The following is a 21,688-nucleotide window of genomic DNA, read 5'->3' on the forward strand; positions in this document are numbered from 1 at the left end:
TCCCCCATGAACGGAATTCCACAAAACTTGGCGTGCATACAGAGGGTGTCATAATGATCCTACACTTCCAATTTCGTGCAGTTTTGACTATGTTAGGTCACAGATACCTGCGATTACAACACCTAATTTTTACTTTTTTGTGTTTAACTAGGTGGCGCTATACATGAAATGAGTGGTTATGTAATGGGTTGACATGGCCCCTTGAGATCAACATACAAAAAAAAATGGTCCTCCTAAACCCTACGGTTCTCGAGATATTCACAGAAAACTGTGTCTGCCCTACCCTCCTTTCGGGGGGTCCAGTCCAGCGGGGGGGCTACAGACCAAAACGAAAAACGATGGTTCCATGCTATCCATGTGGGGTTACATGCCCACCAAGTTTCGTGTACCCCGGTCTTTCAGTGTCCCGGGAATCATTGACGGAAATTTGGGCATGCGGAATAAAAAAATAAATTAAAAAAAATAAAATAAAAATAAAATTCTGACTAAACCTATATGACCGCCGCGCAGCAAAGCGGCGGTCATAATTAGGTAGGTACACTGTAACAGCGACACATTATGAACTGCATTACGAACTGACCCCATATATTTCTATGGGGGATTTTTTGAGTGCTGTCTCCTCGTTAGAAAGTCTCTGGTTCTACTCAGATGATCATCATGATGCGCCACCTGTGTTCACTCATTTAGTTTATTAGTTAGTCTGCTTAATTAGTGTATTAGTTAATTAGTTTAGTTTGCTTAAACATTCAAGGATGTGTCAGAAGTTCATAAAGAACATCTATCCCCAAACAAAGCTGATGCAGTTTGAAGTCCTGTAGACTGTCTTCAGATCCTCAGTAAGCAAATGTACACTTCACACGTCAAATTCACAATGGTTTCCCTACTAAAACGAGTTGGTTTTGCCAAGAAACTCACAGTGGCCAGACTTAAAGGTGCAGTCAGTGATCGTATACAATTTCAAGCCCTTACATTTTTGTCAAATTCACCAATCATCTCCTCACGACCATTAGCTGCCAATTCCGTGAGTAGGCCTACACTGTAAAACCCAGTCTCCAGGCTGTAAGCAGCCCAGGCTCTGAAAACTGGAAACAAACAAAGTGCTGGCAGCCGGTCCACCGAACAAAAAACAAAACCATGCATGAAGTTTCTCTTGGAATACTGACGTTTCGTTTGATCCTTTATTAAAATATCATGTACGTTGTTTTGGACAAAAGCATCTGCTAATACATTTAGATCTAAACATACACAAACACAACTTCCTGCACAATCACTGACTGTGCCTTTAAGGATCATTAAACGCTATAGATTTATCTATAGATTATTATAGCAGCAAATAGGAGAGGTCAAAGAAACAGAACAGGCTGTGACACTTGCCCAGGGAGTGTTACTGACATTGACCACATTCAGTTAACCACAAGGTGGTGCTGTTTATCTTCGTATGAAGGCAGCATTCCTAATATTTGAAGGGTACAATGTAAAAATGAGGCAGGAGATGTCCATGATCATCCATTTTAGTCAGAAGGAGTAAAAGTCCCTCCTACAATATTAATACATGGACTCTGATTTGCATGCATTCACACGTAATTCCGAGTTTAATTTCAGCAAGAAGTAGAGGTAGTGTGAGGGAACGTTATGGTCAACTCAACGGATCATTTCATCTTGTCAGGTCTGCGATCTCCTTGAAGCCAGTACTGTTCTGTCTGCATTTCGGTCAGTCTTGAAATGGTCCTCCGAAACGCAAAGATCTCCTCTTCACCCGTGAATAAGGAGAGACGGTCCCCGGCATCCTGCAAACACACACACACACACACACACACACACACACACACACACAGAGTTAACATTTGTTAACATCAACCCTTCTTCCTTTAGGCAGCTTTTAGCAATGCTTTATAAATACACTCTGCACCTTCACACTCATAGTTAAACTAAACACTTGATCATGACCCTCTTTATCTAATGCAGGGGTCGGGAACCTTTTTTGCCTGGAGAGCCACTTTAACCAAATTTATTTTGGAGAAGAGCCACATAAAAAGAGCCACATAAAAGACGAGCCACATAAAAACTTTTACAAGAAAAACTTTGGATATTTAACTTACAGTTACTTTCATTTAATAGAGGCTTTTTAATACATTTTCTACTAGTTTTAAAAGTAAACACCACCCCCTATTTCCCCAGTGTCCTTTGGTATGCAAAGTAACATCATAGTTAACAACAAAACACTCAATTTCGTTGACATGTCATAGGCGAAATTGAACATTAGGCCTACTAGAGATTAGATTTGGTGATGGCCTTGTAGTCTGACTGGCTCATATTCAGTGAGGTGAAGTTTCATGCAAGAATTGAGGCTGTCATCATTTAAGGGCAATTCCAAGCAAAACTGTCATATCCATAATGCCAACTACAGTTTTGCGCGGAATTGCCCTTAAACGTGAGCGCAGGTTTGTCTTTATATTTTTCATATGTGAGAGAGATTTCTCACATGCAAGTGGAACCGAACAGGGTTAGCACAGCAATACTAACTCGTTGCAGTGTGCGATATATAACCGGCAGTTCATTTTGCGTTTTCAGAATCAGTCTTCGGATGGAAACTTTCCCATTTCAGCCCACTTGTGCTCGCTTGCAAGCTATGCTCGCTGATGTTTCCTTTGTGACATTTTCCTTATCTAGCCTACAGCAAGCGCACACATCAACAATAACAATTGTTGACTGAAATGGAGGGAAATCTGTGATTTTGTTTGATATTGACATGGCAACGAACCGCGAATGTAACAATATTGTGCAAGCTACAAAGCCTTGTCATTTAAATTTTTTTGTCCATCTTTCGCCAACCCATTTCGTCCGAGAGCCCCAGCCATGCAGCAAAAGAGCCACTGGTGGCTCAGGAGCCCCAGGTTCCCGACCCATGATCTAATCGAGTCCAATGCTAACTAGAGACATAGCGCTAATGAGTCCAATGCTAACTAGAGACATATCGCATCACAACAGCTGGTGTGAGCACAAGAGTACATAAATAGCAGCCATTAAATCATCAGGGGGAGAGAGTGTGTGTATGTAAATATGTGTGTGTGTTTGTGTGTGTGTGTGTGTGTGTGTGTGTGTGTGTGTGTGTATCTCACCTGTGTAAGGCCCAGGTCATCCAGTAGCACGCGATCTCTCTCCTCGTCCCCGACCAGAGGGCCTTGGTCAAAGAGAGACTCCAGAGGAGCTTCCGCAAGAACCACCACCCTCACCTTCCACAGACAGGGAGAAATAGGGAGGGAGAGGGAGAGAGAGAGAGAGAGAGAGAGAGGGAGAGAGGGAGGGAGAGAGGGTGGCAGAGAGGGAGAGAGAAGGGGGCAAAACAAACATGAAAGAACAATGAGACAGGACAGGGTACATTACAGAAGTTATGTGTGTGTGCGTGTATGTGTGCATAAGTGAGTGTGTATGAGTGTGTGTGTGTCTGTGTGAAAATATGTGAGTGTAAGTGTGAATGTGTGTGTGCATGCGTGTGTGTGTGTGATTGTGAGTGTGTGTGTGCTTACCTTCTGGTCATAGAAGTTGTCTATTAGTGTGGTGAGGCGGCGTGCTTGGTCCTTCATTCTCAGAGAGAGTCTGGGAATGTTCCGGATAAAGACGGTGTCAAACACCCTGGAAATCTCCAGGTAGTCACTGGCACCTAAAGGCTACAGCATGCACACACACACACACACACACACACACACACACACACACACACACACACACACACACACACACACACACACACACACACACACACACACACACACACACACAATGTTACAGTGAAAGATAAAAGTATACAGATTAAAGGGGAGGTAGTGAAGTTGTCAGTCATACTCAACATGTGTGGAAAGTAAAGCAACAAGTGCTAGAACTCCACAAATACGGCATTATAGCTATGTATACTATTTCCTTTTTGTCAATAATTAATTTGGTACAACATTCATTGTTGTTAGGTATTGTTATTAAATAATTACAACTTTAATTGTCATTATAATTATAATACTCATAATTAATTAATAATAATCATTAAACAGTGACTTGACCTTGTTCCCCCTAATTACTCTATAATTTTTAACTTTTCATTATTGTTAGGTTGTCATCATCTTTACATTGTCAGTATTCTGTATAGGATTCCGACATTGTCAGTATTCTGTATAGGATTCCGGGACTTTGTCAGTATTCTGTATAGTATTCCCGACATTATCAGTATTATGTATAGGATTCCCGACATTATCAGTATTCTGTTAGGTTATCATCATCTTTACATTATTAGTATTCTGTATAGTATTCCCGGCATTCACAAAACCTTAAAGGATAATTCCGGTATTTAGCACTTTGAGTCACTTTTCTGACTCGTTTTGAATCGTCTTTACTGCTTCAGAGTGGCTGCCTACGGGCATGCACAAACATGTCCTTAAAACAACCCTTAACGTTCGTTTTCAAAACTGTGCAACTCACCGAGACAGGACCCATCGTCAAAATGTTGGTCTCCACCACTCTAGTTCATCCAAAACAAACCAGAAAAGGGACTCAAAGTGCTAAATACCGGAATTATCCTTTAAGAGGTTTTTTTTCATCGGATTTCTGAGATGTAGAGACAGAGACACAGATAAAAAGGAGAGAGTGATGATACAAAGGAAATGTTTTTCCCACTCATGCTTTTACAAAGCTCAGGGGAAATGCAGACAGACACAGAGATGGATGGATGGATAGATAGATAGATAGATAGATAGATAGATAGATAGATAAGAAGATAGATAGATAGATAGATAGATAAAAAGATAGATAGATAAGAAGATAGATAGATAAATAAATAAATAGATAGATAAGAATATAGATAGATAGATAAGAAGATAGATAGATAGATAGATAGATAGATAGATAAGAATATAGATAGATAGATAAGAAGATAGATAGATAGATAAACAGACAGATAGATAGATAAGAATATAGATAGATAGATAAGAAGATAGATAGATAGATAGATAGATAGATAATAATATAGATAAATAGATAAGAAGATAGATAGATAGATAGATAGATAGATAGATAGATAGATAGATAGATAGATAGATAGACAGATAGATAGATAGATAGATATGCACTGACTTCAGTGCATTCACTGTCAGGCAACAAACTCCACTTTCACACCATAATCAACTAAATATATTCCTAAAAATTACTAACCATTCTACTAACACACATAAGGAGCCCAGTAAAATGTACCAACTGAATCCAATGTACAGATGGGCTACAGACAATTCAGAAAAATTCATACAAGCCTTAAATTCACCAAAACTAACTAACAAAATAACTAACTTTACTAAAAAACCCTTCTCTAATGATAAAAAAAATGTCAACATGGCCGTTCAAGAGCTAAACCTTATTTTCCACACGGCTGCAAAAAATGCTGGGCTAAAGAAAAGCCAGAGAGCAAAAACCAAAAAACCCAAATATGATAAATGGTTTGACACAGAATGCAAAAATATGAGAAAAGAAGTAAGACAACTGTCAAACCTAAAACACCGTCACCCCCAAAACACAGATTTAAGACAAGAATATTGTCTGACCCAAAAAAGTTACAAACAAACTATCAAAAGAAAAAAACAGCACTACACCAACAAACTTATCTATGAGATCGAAGACTCTATCAATAAAAATCAGTTCTGGGATATGTGGAACAATTTGAGCATAAAAGAACCAAAAGAAGTACCCATTCAAAATGGTAACATTTGGATTGAGCATTTTCAAAAGCTTTACAGTGAAATACAATTAACAGAAACAAATCAAAACCAGATCAAAGAAAAATTACAAACTTTTGAATTGGTATTTAAAGACAACCAAAATCCACTGGACTTCCCCATTTCCAGTGAAGAATTATCACAAAAAATTTGATCTTTAAAGCCCAATAAATCTTGTGGGCAAGATAGCATCAGGAGTGAAATGCTTAAGGTGAGCACACCCGAGATGCAGAGTGCAATGCTCAAATTATTCAATCTTGTTCTAAGTTCAGGCTGTTTTTCTGACATCTGGAATCAAGGAATTATTACACCAATTCATAAAAGTGGAGACAAATTGGACCCTAATAGTTACAGAGGTATCTGTGTGAACAGTAATCTGGGGAAGGTATTTAGTAGCATATTGAATGAAAGAATCCAAACCTTCCTTAACAAGCACAATACCCTGTGTAAAAACCAAATTGGCTTTCTTCCAAACCATCGTACTACAGATCACATTTACACCCTACACACCCTAATCAACAAATATGTAAAAGATAAGACAAATGGGAAAATATTTGCATGTTTTGTCGACTTTAAAAAAGCATTTGACTCTATTTGGCACAATTGACTATACTACAAACTTTTAGAAACTGGTGTAGGGGGTAAAGTATATGATGTGATCAAATCAATGTATTCAAACAATAAATGCAGTGTAAAAATTGGCAAAAAACAAACAGAAGTCTTCACACAGAAACGAGGAGTGAGACAAGGCTGCAGTCTGAGTCCAACTCTGTTCAACATCTACATCAACGAGTTAGCGGTGCAGCTGGAACAGTCTGCAGGCCCTGGACTCGCCCTCCAGAACACAGAGGTCAAATTTCTGCTCTTTGCAGATGATCTGGTCCTCCTATCCCCTTCTGAACAAGGCCTCCAACAACACTTGGACCTACTGGCAAAATACTGCCAGACCTGGGCCCTGTCAGTAAACCCCACAAAAACAAAAGTCATGATTTTTCAAAAGAAACCCAGATGTCAGGAACACAGACACATGTTCACTCTTGGTGGCACCGCCCTAGAGCACACGATGCAGTATACTTACCTCGGTCTGGCCATTACTGCATCAGGAAGTTTCAGCATGGCAGTGAATGCACTCAAAGAAAAAGCCCGCAGAGCCCTCTATGCAATAAAATCTAAATTTTACAATATAAATATACCAATATCAATCTGGTGCAAATTATTTGACAGCATAATACAGCCTATTGCGCTGTATGGAAGTGAAGTTTGGGGTCCACTCAGCATGCATAACTACACTGCATGGGACAAGCATCCAACAGAAGCCCTACATGCAGAATTCTGTCGATTTATACTTAAAGTCCAAACAAAAACACCAAACAATGCATGTAGGGCAGAATTAGGCCGTTACCCATTGGCAATACCTATCCAAAAACGATCACTGAAATTCTGGATGCACTTAAAATCAAGTCCCAAAAATACACTCCATTTTGAGGCCCTAAAAACCCAGGAACTGAACCCTGATAAGAGCCCCTTGTGCCAACTGGTACTGAAGCTCACTAATTCCATAACAAACACTAATATACAACATGCTCAGACCAGTACTGCTTCTAAATCAGCAATTAGTGTCAAAAATGTCATCAAACAAGCAAAAGAACACTATTTGGAACATTGGAGAAATCAAACTACCAGCCAAAGCAGAATGAATTTCTATCTGACCCTAAATCGAGAATATAAATTGGCAGAGTATCTCTCCTCTGTCAGAGATACAAAGCAGAGGCAGATCCTGACCAAGTACAGGCTAAGTGACCACAATCTTACAGTGGAAACGGGCAGGCACAGGAAAACCTGGCTGCCCAAAGAGGAAAGAATATGTAGTCACTGCCAGACAGGGAAGGTTGAGACAGAGGAGCACTTTCTTCTTCACTGTGATAAATATAAAGACATAAGAGATGCAGCTTTCCCTAGTCTTAAAACATATTACCAACACTTTGAAGCCATGGGCACACATGAAAAACTGGCTATCCTTTCATGAGAGGGACATTCAGCCCCTCTAGCAGCAAGATACATTTCACACTGTCATAAGCTGAGAGACTCTAGCATAACTTAATTTTATTTTGTTTCATTTATTTATATTTATATTCTTATATATATATTATATTGTCCTGTTCTAAAGCTATGCTCATCTGTACATGTATGTACGTATATGTGTACGTATATGTGTGTGTATATATTATGTTTCTGTGTTGTTATTGTTATACTGTGATATAGTGTACACTTATGTCTATGTATGTGTATATATATATAGACACTTAGCTTTTCTGTGTCTTATTCCATGTTCCCTCCATACTTTGTATGACTGCTTTGGCAACACGAATGTCTTATTTGTCATGCCAATAAAGCATTTTGAATTGAATTGAATAGATAGATAGATAGATAGATAGATAGATAGATAGATAGATAGACAGACAGACAGAGAAACAGACATATGGATGTTTTGTTGTAATGATTATTTATCAGTTGGTGTGCTCACCTGGTCACACAGCTCCTGGAAAGTGCAGTCAGCGATGGAGCCACACGTTCTGCTCAGGTGAAGCTTTCTTCCCAGAACCGTCAGGACCCGCGGGCGGGTAACTATAACAACATGGCACACACACACTCATACACACACACACACGTGTGTGTGTGTGTGTGTGTGTGTGTGTGTGTGTGTTTGGCCTACTGCAGAACTGAAACATAATTCACACTAAACACTGATACATTGAAAGCCACTTCAGGGCCTCTACACGGCCCAATCCCAGATAGACACACACACACACACACATACACACACACAGAGGCACAAACAGAGGCGCACACTCACTCCAGACCAAGGACCCTGTGCTAAATAGCTGTGCTCTGCTGTTGTTCAATTAGTATTTGGTCTTTCAGGCAGACATACCCCCCCCCCCACCCCAACCCACCCCCAACTCTGCCCCCTTGGCAGATAAAAGAGTGTTGATGAAGATGAAGTTAGGAGCATACAGTCATTTTGTCAGTGTGTGTGTGAGCATACAGTCAATTTGTCCCTGTGTGTGTGTGACCATACAGTCATTTTGTCCCTGGGCCAGCTCATGGAACAGATGATCCACTGCTCTTTCCGCTCCAGGTTCGGTCGTCCTGCACGCACACGCACACACACACACACACACACAGGAAGGGCTATTGACCATGTCAAATTAACAAGGGGCTATTAATGTGTGTGTGTGTACAATATTTGGTAGGATCCTGGGCCAAGTACAGTATGCACAACAGTTTCTATACATTTGAGTGTCTGTGTGATATAGAGTAGTGAGAGAGATAGAGTGTGAAAGATAGGAAGAGAAGATTATTTTATTTGATTATTTAATTGTTTATGTGTAGGTGTATGTGTTTGTGTGCATGTGTGTTTGCATGTGTGTGTGTTTGTATGAGTGTGTGTGTATGTGTGTGTATGCATCATTGATTTAAAAAAAAAAAAAAAAAAAAATAGTACAGGACCCTGAGTTGAGAGCACAACAGCTAAGATATATTTGTGGCTGTGTGTGTGTGTGTGTGTGTGTGTGAGAGAGAGAGAGAGAGAGGTTGTGTGTGTGTGAGGTGAGTATGTGTGTGTGTAAGACCCTTACAGGTAGTACAGTACTCCTGCTGCAGGCATCTCCCTCTTCCTGTAGTCCATTCCCGAGTCTAAGCAGGTTGTTTGGCAGTGCTCCTATACACACAGACACACACACACACACACACACACACACACACACACACACACACACACAGACACATATTACTGCTTTCAGACATAGGTGTAAGTCTGCATGTTCTGCGGATGTTGGGTTGTATATCTGAACAACATAACCGGACATTTGGAACTCCGAACTTAGCCATTATATAAATGAGCTCATGTCTGAACGAAGCGAAGAACATGCGGAGATTCTGTTCATTGCGTGTTCAACCACGTTCAATCTGTTCAACCACGCGGAGATTCTGTTAATGTGCGTCGGTGTCATTCACACATAATGTCCAGATGTTAGCATCATATCTGAATCAGCCGAAGGGTCGGACCTCCGTTTGACAAAGATCAGCATATACTGTGAAGGATGTGTCTGAAAGCAGCTTATGATATCTGTGTTTGTTCATTTACAATATGTGGTCCCAAGATATGATATTTTTAATGCCATGTCATTGTCCTTTAAGTCAGGTTTCATCTTTCAAACATATCGGTTACACTTTACTTGACAGTGTCGACATAAGAGTGACATGACCCTGTCATGAATGTCATGAAATAAACAAGTCATAAACTTTTATGACATAACACTTCTGTCATTAAGTGTCATTACAAATTAGGATTAGGATTAGGGTTACCAACATATCTTGGAATCGTCACAGCTTCAATACGGTAGTTCAATAGCTTGAATTTCCCCTTGGGGATCAATAAAGTATCTATCTATCTATCTATCTATCTATCTATCTATCTATCTATCTATCTATCTATCTATCTATCAATAAAACACTAAGGAAAGGTGTTAACATCTTCATGTGCAGCAGCTTAACAGTGGATCCTACAGAGAGCAGTAAAGTACAAAAGAAACCCTCAGGTATAACGCCAGAGTTCTCTAAACTTTCCAATATGCCCATTAATGTACGCTATATGATAACTGGCCCATTAGTGTATGTGCTATATGATGATCGGCGTATTATCTTGGACGTCTGGAGGCTCCAGACATGCTCCAGTGAGTTATGAAATCAAGTTCCGTTCAAGTTTCTTTTTTCTCCTCCAATCTGTACCATCACCCTCCCCCTTCAACGGGGCATAATTAGCAATCACTACACAGTCGGAGGAAGAGAAGATATTCTCTCCATCACTCTGCCCCCCATCCCCCCCACCCCATCCCGATTCTTCATTGCTGTCAACTTTTCTCTCCGGAGCTCAGGGGGTTATGCGTCTAAGCCAATTGGTTGAATCACAGGTAATAACAGGCTGCCAAACAGCGAACAGCGCAGAACAAAAAGACCCAGAGAGAGAGAGGGATAGAGAGAGACAGGGAGAGAGAGAGAGAGGGATAGAGAGACATAGAGAAAGAGAGAGGGATAGAGAGACAGAGAGAGAGGGAAAGAGAGATGGGGGATGATAGAGGGATCGAGAGGAAAGGAGAGAGAAACAATGTGGGGAGGGAGAGAGAGAGAGACAGAGAAAGAAACCAGTCTCTTCATCATCAACCCTGATGACCTCCTCAACGACGTCTCTGCTTCAACAGACGCCACGGCAACCGCTGTGACGAGCAGGGTGCTGCTGTTGTTCTAGATGTCAGTCTTTGTCTCTGCCCCTCTCCTCCCCTCCTCTGCGTGCTGCTCTGACACCTGTGTCATGGCCTGGGCCTGTTGGGTCACTCCTTAAAGGGTTAGTGGCTAAAACCCTGTGCCACAGCCTGGGCATACTCTGGGACACTCATTAAAGGTAAGGTGGCTAAAACCTGTGTTATAGCCTGGGTCTACTCTTGGTCAGGGCTTTGAACCGGTTCAAGGAACGAAAACAAAAACCGGGAACTTTTTGTATTTTACAGGGAACAGGAACGAAACCGGAAACTTTATTATTTTTTATGTTCTGGAACAGGTACACTTATTTAAAAATAATGGTAACCGGTTAATACCGGTTTTATTTCGTTCCTCAAAGTTTTCGTTGCCTAATTAACTAAAAAAAAAAAGTAATTATTTTCCTGCGCACGTTACCATGACGGCTGAGGTTCACTTCCTGTGTGACATCACATCAGACATTCGCTGACTGAATGGAGAGAGAGCGGTGGATTACAAAGTCTCCACTCCACATCTTAAATAAGAGGTAAATTACGATCCATTTCATGTGAACATCGTACTATCCTTATTAGACGTTCTCTGCGGTAAACTACAGTCCTTGTAGGAAGCGTCCATTGTTTTTCCAACCCACTTTTAACTTCCAACAAAATTACGTCTCACTGCAACGATGCGCCATCTAGTGGACAAACGACTACTTATCGCCAATACTGGAAATGCAGCCATGATGATGATGATGAATATTTGGCTTTCTTTTAATCCTACTGAATTTGTAATTATGTATCGGCCGTTCTAATACCGATAGTATGTGCGTACCTGTGTGTGTGTGCATGTGTATATGTGTGCACCGCCATCTACAGGCCAATGAGTGTACAGTCACTAAATGTACACATAACCTAAATTTTTTTAGACGCCCCCATGGATGAAATTCTACGAAACTTGGCATACCCCCAGAGAATGATGCCAGGTCAATCATACACATAAATCATACATCTTAACTGAAGATAGGGGCGATTAAAGCAGAATGATATTGCATTTTCATTTTTTACCGGGGGGGTGCAAATCACAAATGAGTGATTATGGGCCAGGTTGATGTGGGCCCTTGAGACCAACATACCATAAAAGATTCTTCATCCTCAGTGCCACGGTTCAGGTAGTTATTTAGGAAAAACGGCTTTTTTTGCGGTTCGGGGGGCCCAGCACGGGGGGGGGAGTGGCCCCCGGGGACGAAACGAAAATTTTCCGTAAAAGTCTAGTGGGGTTACATACTCACCAAAAATTAATGTGGACCGGTGTTTCGGTGTCCCGGGTATCGTTGACCAAAAATGTAGGAAGTAGATGACAGGAAAAATATATAATAATGTGTGTTTGTTGAAACGAGAACATTTATTACAAAATGATACATTGTAATCGTAGCACCAATGGGATTTCAAAATGCATCACAGTACTGGGCATAGTTCAGTGGCCTGCAGTGGACCTGATAGGACCCCCCCCCCCCCCCCCCCCCAGGCATTGAAAGGAGGTTGAGAGACTGCAGCAAAACCATACAGAGACAAATCAGCAATCACACTCCATCAATTCATAATGTCTCCATCTGCAAATCCCTAAAAATGAGCTTGTGTTAAAGTAATCTTATAAAGCTCTCCGGCGCCTTACGTCTCTGGAACTCTGTGTGTGTGTCTGTGTGTGTGTAGTGTGGTATGTGTGTGTGTAGTTTGGTATGTGTGTGTGTGTGTGTGTGTGTGTGTGTGGTATGTGTGTGTGTGTGTAGTGTGGTATTTGTGTATGTGTGTAGTGTGGTATGCGTGCGTGTGGTATGTGTGTGTGTGTGTGTGTGTAGTGTGGTATGTGTGTGTGTGTGTAGTGTGGTGTGTGTGTGTGTGTGTGTGTTATGTGTGTGTGTGTGTAGTGTGGTATGTGTGTGTGTGTGTGTAGTGTGGTGTGTGTGTGTGTGTGTGTGTAGTGTGGTGTGTGTGTGTGGAGTTGAAGGTGCTGAGAGGCCCCATTACTGACACAACAGTGGAATCTACCAGCTGTCCTCATCGTCTACCACTAAAAAGAAAAGCGAGAGAATGCGAGATGATGGGAGAAGACAAAAGCCAATGAGAGAGAGAGAGAGAGCAATAGAGAGAGGGAGCAAGAGAGAGAGAGAGGGAGCGAGAGAGAGAGAGTGAGAGAGAGAGAGAAAGAGTGAGTTGAAAATGGAGCAGGACAGAGAGGAAGAGCACAATCAGTGTGTAGGCAGTGATGGGAGGATATTTATAATCAGGGGTGATGGGGCCGCTCCCGATGATCATTATGTGATTATGGCCTTTTGATAGACTGGTTAGGAACCCAAACTCTTCACCACTTCCGCCTATTGGCCGTTGCCACTCTTTTCCTCTCCCTCGCTCTCTCATTCCCTTCCACTCTTTTCCTCTCCCTCGCTCTCTCATTCCCTTCCACTCTTTTCCTCTCCCTCGCTCTCTCATTCCCTTCCACTCTTTTCCTCTCCCTCGCTCTCTCATTCCCTTCCACTCTTTTCCTCTCCCTCGCTCTCTCATTCCCTTCCACTCTTTTCCTCACCCTCGCTCTCTCATTCCCTTCGACTCTTTTCCTCTCCCTCGCTCTCTCATTCCCTTCCACTCTTTTCCTCACCCTCGCTCTCTCATTCCCTTCGACTCTTTTCCTCTCCCTCGCTCTCTCATTCCCTTCCACTCTTTTCCTCTCCCTCGCTCTCTCATTCCCTTCCACTCTTTTCCTCTCCCTCGCTCTCTCATTCCCTTCGACTCTTTTCCTCTCCCTCGCTCTCTCATTCCCTTCCACTCTTTTCCTCTCCCTCGCTCTCTCATTCCCTTCCACTCTTTTCCTCTCCCTCGCTCTCTCATTCCCTTCGACTCTTTTCCTCTCTCCCTCGCTCTCTCATTCCCTTCCACTCTTTTCCTCTCCCTCGCTCTCTCATTCCCTTCCACTCTTTTCCTCTCTCCCTCGCTCTCTCATTCCCTTCCACTCTTTTCCTCTCCCTCGCTCTCTCATTCCCTTCCACTCTTTTCCTCTCCCTCGCTCTCTCATTCCCTTCCACTCTTTTCCTCTCCCTCGCTCTCTCATTCCCTTCCACTCTTTTCCTCTCCCTCGCTCTCTCATTCCCTTCGACTCTTTTCCTCTCCCTCGCTCTCTCATTCCCTTCCATCCGCTTGTTGCCGCCCTCGAGTTGGGCCATTACATTGTTCGTGGCCAGGCCCTTAATCTTTCTAGATTACCAGGGTCTGGATTTTCCAGGCTACCGTCCCGCATGAACTACTAGCAATTTAATTACTGAGCAAAATCATTTTGCTAATTTTATACCACACAACACCATGCTACACACAAACGGGTCAGCGAACAGACAAGGAGTTTCTCTCATTCAAAGTCAACCTCCGTCATGCTCCTGTAGGTGTTGGAAAAGGCCACCCTACCGATTTGTGTTACATTGCCCCCCGCAACCTGTTAATAAACCAGCAAATATTGGTACCACCTGCTCCCACTGAAGGGTGTCTGCAGGACAGTAGCCTTACATATAGTGAGGGGTTTCTGCAGGACAGTAGCCTTACATATAGTGAGGGGTGTCTGCAGGACAGTAGCCTTACATATAGTGAGGGGTTTCTGCAGGACAGTAGCCTTACATACAGTATAGTGAGGGGTGTCTGCAGGACAGTAGCCTATAGTGACGGGTGTCTGCAGGACAGTAGCCTATAGTGAGGGGTGTCTGCAGGACAGTAGCCTTACATACAGTATAGTGAGGGGTTTCTGCAGGACAGTAGCCTTACATACAGTATAGTGAGGGGTTTCTGCAGGACCATAGCCTTACGTATAGTGAGGGGTTTGGTGTCCTGTAGCTTGTAGTCTATCCTCACCGTATCTAAAACTACCGCATATTCTACTCAGTACAACACTGCTGGATATGTAAATGTCAAACACACACTTCCTGGTGACATGTGTGCTTGGGGGGATCAGAGGTGTAAATAAAATATGTCCCTCCTTCCTCACCCACCTGACACCTGACCGCTCGGATCATCGTGATAATCATTCTCATCATAATAACACCCTGTGATATATCGAGATAATCGAGCACCCTGAGTGAGCAGACCGTAGGTCAGTCCAAGCCCATCGTTATCCTTCATCTGTGACTTGCTCTGAGGTTAAAGCACTGACCTCCCATCAGCAATCAGGGAGGCAGCAGCAGCAGCAGCAGCAGTATACTCCATGCAGATGGAGTGCATTAACTCACAGGTCAATGGGTTACCACTTAACTTCAACGCTCCTTCATGAGACTGACATAATCATCCAACAGTGTCTCTACCACGCAGACGGACAGACGTACGGACAGATTGCACAAGAATCATTCGGTAGCACTTAACTTGTCTTTAACTCTACTTACACTCACATAACCTCATGACTCTACCATGCATGCAAACAGACTGCACTAAATACACAGCGGTCCTTCAATAACACTAACTTGAACCTTGCTTCATATGACTAACATAAACCACCCACTAACACACTGCTTAGGCCGACTTTAACACTGACCACTGACCAGACATCTGACTATAGGTCAAGCATGAACTGGTCATTTTTCTTTGGTCAAAAATGGTGATGATAAAACACTCACTCTCTCCCTTACACTTACACACCCACTCACACACACACACACTCTCTCTCTCTCTCTCTCTCTCACACACACACACACTGTCTCTCTCTCTCTCTCACAGACACACACACACACACACTCTCTCTCTCTCTGTCTCTCTCTCACACACACACACACACTCTTTCTGTCTCTCTCACACACACACACACACACTCTCTCTCTCTCTCTCTCTCACACACACACACACACACTCTCTCTCTCTCTCTCTCACACACACACACTCTCTCTCTCTATCTCTAACTCACACACACACACACACACACACACACACACACACACACACACACACACACACACACACACACACACACACACACACACACACACACACACACACCGAGTCGCTGAGAACTTCTAACACAGACAGTTCTTTTGCCTCGCCTTCTATTTGAGAAGTCATTGAGTAGCTGTTGCATGTCAATGGTCCAAACCTTTCCTGGACAGCAGTTTCGCCAGAAAAAAAAAGTGTGGCTTCTCTCTCTCTTTCCCTCTCTCCCTCCCTCCCTCTCTCTCTCTACTTCTCCAAAAGGGGAAAGTTGCTTTTGAGTTTTTCAAAGAGGGCCTTTCCATTGAATGTCCACAAAAGGTGGTGTTAGCTGAGCCCAGGGCTGACAAGGCCCCCCTCCCTCATTAGGCTGGTGAAAACATCTCTACATCGTCTTCTTTCTCTCCCTCACTCTTACTCATTCTTTCTCGTCCACCCCTCGCTTTTTGTTTTGGGTGGAAGAGAACTGACCAAAAAACCTCCAGCCTCAAAGAACACAGGGGCAGGAGGGGGTGGGAAGGGGTAGTTAGGCTGAAAGAGCAGGGTGCTGAGTGTGTGTGTGGGAGAGTGTGTGTGACTGAGTGTGTGTCTGTGTGTCCATGTGTGTGTGTGTGTGTGTGTGAGTGAGTGAGTGAGAGAGAGTGAGCGTATGTGCGTGTGTGTCTGTATGTGTGTGTGTGTGTGAGTGTGTTGGTGGGTGTGAGTGTGTGTATAAGTGAGTGAGAGAGACAGAGTGTGTATGTGTCGTAAGTTGTCGTATATTCATATCGGTCTGTCTTACAGCTACTCTGGTGGCAGCAAGAGAATGAAGAGAGAAAGAGAAAAAGAGAGAAAGAGAGGGGGGTGCATTGTCAGGAAAGTAGAGAGAGAGGGGAAAGACAGCTTAAAACAGTGCCTTTATGTGGTGCAGTAATGGGTGACACCTCTTACTTCAAAGTTGTTGTGTGTGTGTGTGTGTGTGTGTGTGTGTAACAGAGAGAGAGAGAAAGGAAGAGGGTGTGTGAGTGGGGGGTTGGTTTTGGCTTTCTTCAGTCAATGCTTTCAGGGATTTGGGAACAACTGTGTGTGTGTGTGTGTGTGTGTGTGTGTGTGTGTGTGTGTGTGTGTGTGTGTGTGTGTGTGTGTGTGTGTGTGTGTGTGTGTGTGTGTGTGTGTGTGTGTGTGTGTGTGTGTGTGTGTGTGTGTGTGTGTGTGTGTGTGTGTGTGTGTGTGTGTGTGTGTGTGTGTGTGTGTGTGTGTGTGGAGAGAGAGAGAGTCGGGCAACACACTAATTGCGCCTAATTATATATATTCCCTCTCCTTGTTAACGCCTTCTGCCAGTAAAGGGGTTTGGTTCACGCAACATTCCTAAAACGTTCCCATCACCCTCTCATGACCTCAGCCCTCTGGTTTTTGGAAGGAGCATCTTGGGGGATTTGCCCCCTCGTTGTGCCAGGACCTTCCTCTCACCACCTCCAGGGGAGGACCCCTGTCCTGCACCCGTCTCTGCCCCTCAGGACTCCTGTGTGTGGGGGCAAACAGGCTTCTGCACCTGGGTCTCAGCTTTGGAGCCCCCTCTCTATGTTGAACTACTGATTCATGGGAACTGGGACAGAATAGCAGGTCAGTCTGAAACAGAAGGGTGGATCCTTTTAAGACATCATTCAGTGGCATAACGATATTGGGGTAGATCCGAATAAACTCTGTGTATCAAATTCAGCCTTCAAAGATGCCTTCGCTTGCTTGGGCAGATTTTGAAAGCAGCACCTTTGCTGCTTTGAGCAGCCAGACAACTGCAGATGCTGGTCTCTATAATTGGTCAGTAAAGAAAGAGATGCTGAAACCCTGTATCTGAACCATGTCCGCAGAACAAGACAAAATGACCTTCCGTGCACGCGCGATTACGGCAACTGACAGCTGATAGCAAAGCTGCAGACAGTACGCCTTTCGTTTGGGACAGACAGAAGATCCAGAATCAGATGTATTGGCCAGGTTTTCAAACAAGGAATTTACACAAACAAGGAATTTGACTCGGGTTGCTCTTTGCTCTCAAAGTACACAATAATCACTTTATATACAGTATAAGAATAAGAAAGTATAAGAATAAAAAAAATAAATAAAAAAAACTCTCTCTCTCAACCTCTCCTACCCTCCGCTATGTCCTCCTTTAAGGCTGAAGTGATCTGTTGTGTAAAAAATGTCGAAGAAAATATTGGATCAGATGACTGAACAAGACCATACAAATGCAGAAAAACACTTCAATTAAATGTGAACTCGGGGTTGTACATGTATTTTACTTCAGTTACTTCAGTGAGGGGATTTCTTCAGCGGAACTAGTCTTTGTCAGTGGACAAAAAGATGCATTCAAAAAGAGGCACTTATGAGTGGAATGAGGTTAGCATAGTGCCACTGTGTGTGTGTGTGTGTGTGTGTGTGTGTGGCTACAAGCAAATAATCTCAAATACACCGGAAATGAAGGAACAGCCCCACTGCAGTAGAGAGCAATGTTTATGCATTAGTGCTTAAGTGTACACAATAATGTAATCATTTCCCAGTAATGTAATAACTCCAAGTAATGTAATCCACAGTAATGTAATAAAAATGTCCTCTTAAATCCATTACCTGATACTCTTCTTTAATAATCATGTAATAATCTCTGTACTAATACTATAACCCCAAAACAGAAAAAGTTGGGACGTTGTGTAAAATGTAAATAAAAACAGAATGTCACAATATACAAGTCTTGTAAATCCATATTTAGCAGCAAAAAGGACATAGACAACATATCAAATGTTGAAAATGAAACTTTGGACTATTTCATGGAAAGTATATGTTAATTTTGAATTTGATGCCAGCAACATGTTTCAAAAAAAGTTGGGACGGGAGCATGTTTACCACTGTACTGCTTCACCTCTTCATTTAACAAAATTCTGTAAATGTTTAGGAACTAAGGAGACCAGTTGCTAGAGTTTTGAGAATGAAATGTTGTCCCATTACACCCCGATATAGGATTTCAGTTGCTCAACAGTATGGGGTATTCTTAGTCATGTTTTTCATTCCATTATGCACCTAATTTGACAAATCTGGACTGCAGACAGGCCACCTTAGCACCTGGACTCTTCCTCTATGGAGAGATACTATTTAAATATGTGCAGAATTCATTTTGGCATTGTTTTCCTGAAATATTCAAGGTCGTCCCTGGAAAAGATATTACCTGGATGGCAGTATATGTTGCTCAAAACCTGTATACATTATTCAGAATTGATTTTGCTTTGCCAAATGTGCAAGATGCCCATGCTGTAAGCACTAATCTAATGCTCCTCCACATCGTCATAGATGTTGGGTTTTGAACTGAGCACTATAACAAGTTGGATAGGTGGAATACTTGGATAGGCCCTCTCCTCTTTAGCCCAAATGAGTCCATGATTTCCAAAAAGAATGGCAAACTTTGATTGGTCTAACCACAGGACCTTTTTCCACGTCACCTCAGTCCATTTTAATCAAGCTCAGGCCCAGATAAGAGGGTGGCATTTTCAGTATCATGTCTGTATTAATTTTTGCTGTTACAATTTTGGCTGCAAACTGGACACATAGACAATGGTTATCAGAGATTTTCCTGTGGCCATACAATGACAGGTCTGGAAACAGGTCTGGTGTTGATGCAGTGCCATCTGAGGTCCAAAAGACCACGGCCATCCAATGTGTTTTTCAGCTCTTTCCCTTGTTTGCAAAGATTTCTCTGGATTCTCTGAATGTTTTAATAATATTATGTCCTGTAGATGATGAACTCCCTAAATACTTCACAATTTCATCTGAAGAAGCATTAAAATGACATTGTTTCATCATTTGTGCACACAGGTTTACACAGAGGGATGAATACCCCTACATCTTTAGTTCTAAGAGAACCTGCCTCTCTGGGATACTCTTTTTCAAACCCAATCGTAATGCCAGTTACCCTAATTAGTTGTGAAACATTCTTCCTTTTGTTTTCTTTATCATTACACAACTTTTCCAGCATTTTGTTACCCCCGTCCCAACTTTTTTTGAAATATGTTGCTGGTATCAAATTCAAAATTAACATATATTTTCCATGAAATAGTAAAATTTGTAATTTTCAATATTTGATATGTTGCCTGTGTCCTTTTTGCAACCAAATATGAGTTTAAGAGATTTGCATATTATTACATTCTGTTTTTATTCACATTTTACACAACGTCCCAACTTTTTCTATTTTGGGGTTGTACATGTAGATGTAAAAAATATGACCGCCGCCCAGTCCTGCACATTCTCTTGGCAAAATTAAATCACGCTTCAAGTCAATTTGTCTCCATCTCCTACTCTATCCCCTACTTTTGTGTATGTAAATGAGTGTGTGCATATAGTCTGTATGTGTGTGTGTGTATAAGTGTGTGTGGGTTCGCTTGTAAGTGTGTGTATGTGTGTGTGGGGGGGGGGGGGATAATGGTGTGTGTGTGTGTGTGTGTGTGTGTATGTGTTTATCTCTGTGTGTGTGTGTGTGTGTGTGCCTGCTTGCCTGCATGTGTGTGTGTTTTTATGTGTGTGTGCGTGTGTGTGTGTGTTTGTGTGTGTGTGCGTTCATGTGTGTGTACCTGTGTGTGTGTGGGTTCGCTTGTAAGTGTGTGTATGTGTGTGGGGGGGGGATAATGGTGTGTGTGTGTGTGTGTGTGTGTGTATGTGTTTATCTGTGTGTGTGTGTGTGTGTGTGTGCCTGCTTGCCTGCATGTGTGTGTGTTTTTATGTGTGTGTGCGTGTGTGTGTGTGTTTGTGTGTGTGTGCGTTTGTGTGTGTGTACCTGTGTGTGTGTGTGTGTGGGTGCATGCCAAGTTTTGTGGAATTCCGTTCATGGGGACCATACAATAAATTAATATGTGTACATTTAGTGACTGTACACTACGCATGCACACACACACACACACACACGCATGAACACACGCACCTAAAGATACATGCACACACATGCAGGCACACAGACACACACATAAACACACACATAAACACACAAACACACACACACACAAACACACATTAGACATGTAGGCATACGTACGCATGCATGCACATGCACACACACAGGCACGCACGCACAGACTCACACACATATACACACACACATACGCACACAAGCACACGCACGCATACACACACATAGACACAAACACATACATGCACGCATGCACAAACACACACACATTCACACTCACACAAACATGCACACATACACAAAAACACACACATGCAGGCAAGCAGGCACACGCACACATACACACACCCCCCATTACCCCCACACCCACTCACAAGCGAACACACACACACACACACACACACATGCACAGACACATAAAACACACACACACATGCAGGCAAGCACACACACACACACACACACACACACACTCACAAGCGAAAACACACACACACACACACACACACACACACACACAGAAGCACACATATTACACAAAAGCAAACGCATACAGTACATGCACACACTCATTTACATACACAAAAGTTGCAAGAGTAGGGGATGGAGTAAGAGATGGAGACAAATTGACAAGCGTGATTTATTTTTGCGGAGAGAATGTGCAAGACTGAGCAGTGGTCATATTTTGTACCACTTTGCAGTACATCTAGTTGTATTCCTGACGTTTCTTAATGGGTACCTGACCATGTCATGTGTGCAACAAACCACTAGAG

General features: G+C 42.6%; 1 protein-coding gene across 4 annotated transcripts in view; it reads right to left on the reverse strand.

The window, feature by feature from the left end:
* Window positions 1–1,177: 1,177 nt before the first annotated feature.
* Window positions 1,178–21,688, reverse strand: part of afg1lb (AFG1 like ATPase b) — a 61,394-nt gene continuing 40,883 nt past the window's right edge. For all 4 annotated transcript variants that reach the window (XM_076272872.1, XM_076272871.1, XM_076272873.1 and 1 more), the window contains 6 exons: window positions 9,389–9,471; window positions 8,830–8,900; window positions 8,275–8,375; window positions 3,528–3,668; window positions 3,120–3,233; window positions 1,178–1,787 (listed from right to left, as the gene is read on the reverse strand). In XM_076272872.1, coding sequence (XP_076128987.1) covers window positions 1,650–1,787; window positions 3,120–3,233; window positions 3,528–3,668; window positions 8,275–8,375; window positions 8,830–8,900; window positions 9,389–9,471 — 648 coding nt within the window. In that variant the 3' untranslated portion in view covers window positions 1,178–1,649. The remainder of the gene's footprint in view (window positions 1,788–3,119; window positions 3,234–3,527; window positions 3,669–8,274; window positions 8,376–8,829; window positions 8,901–9,388; window positions 9,472–21,688) is intronic.

The sequence above is a fragment of the Alosa pseudoharengus genome, unplaced genomic scaffold (genome assembly GCF_046254945.1).
Source record: "Alosa pseudoharengus isolate Yale_2024_CS ecotype anadromous, Long Island Sound unplaced genomic scaffold, YU_APseudo_1.1 YU_APseudo_1.1_scf_7, whole genome shotgun sequence".
Classification (NCBI taxonomy): Eukaryota; Metazoa; Chordata; class Actinopteri; order Clupeiformes; family Clupeidae; genus Alosa; species Alosa pseudoharengus.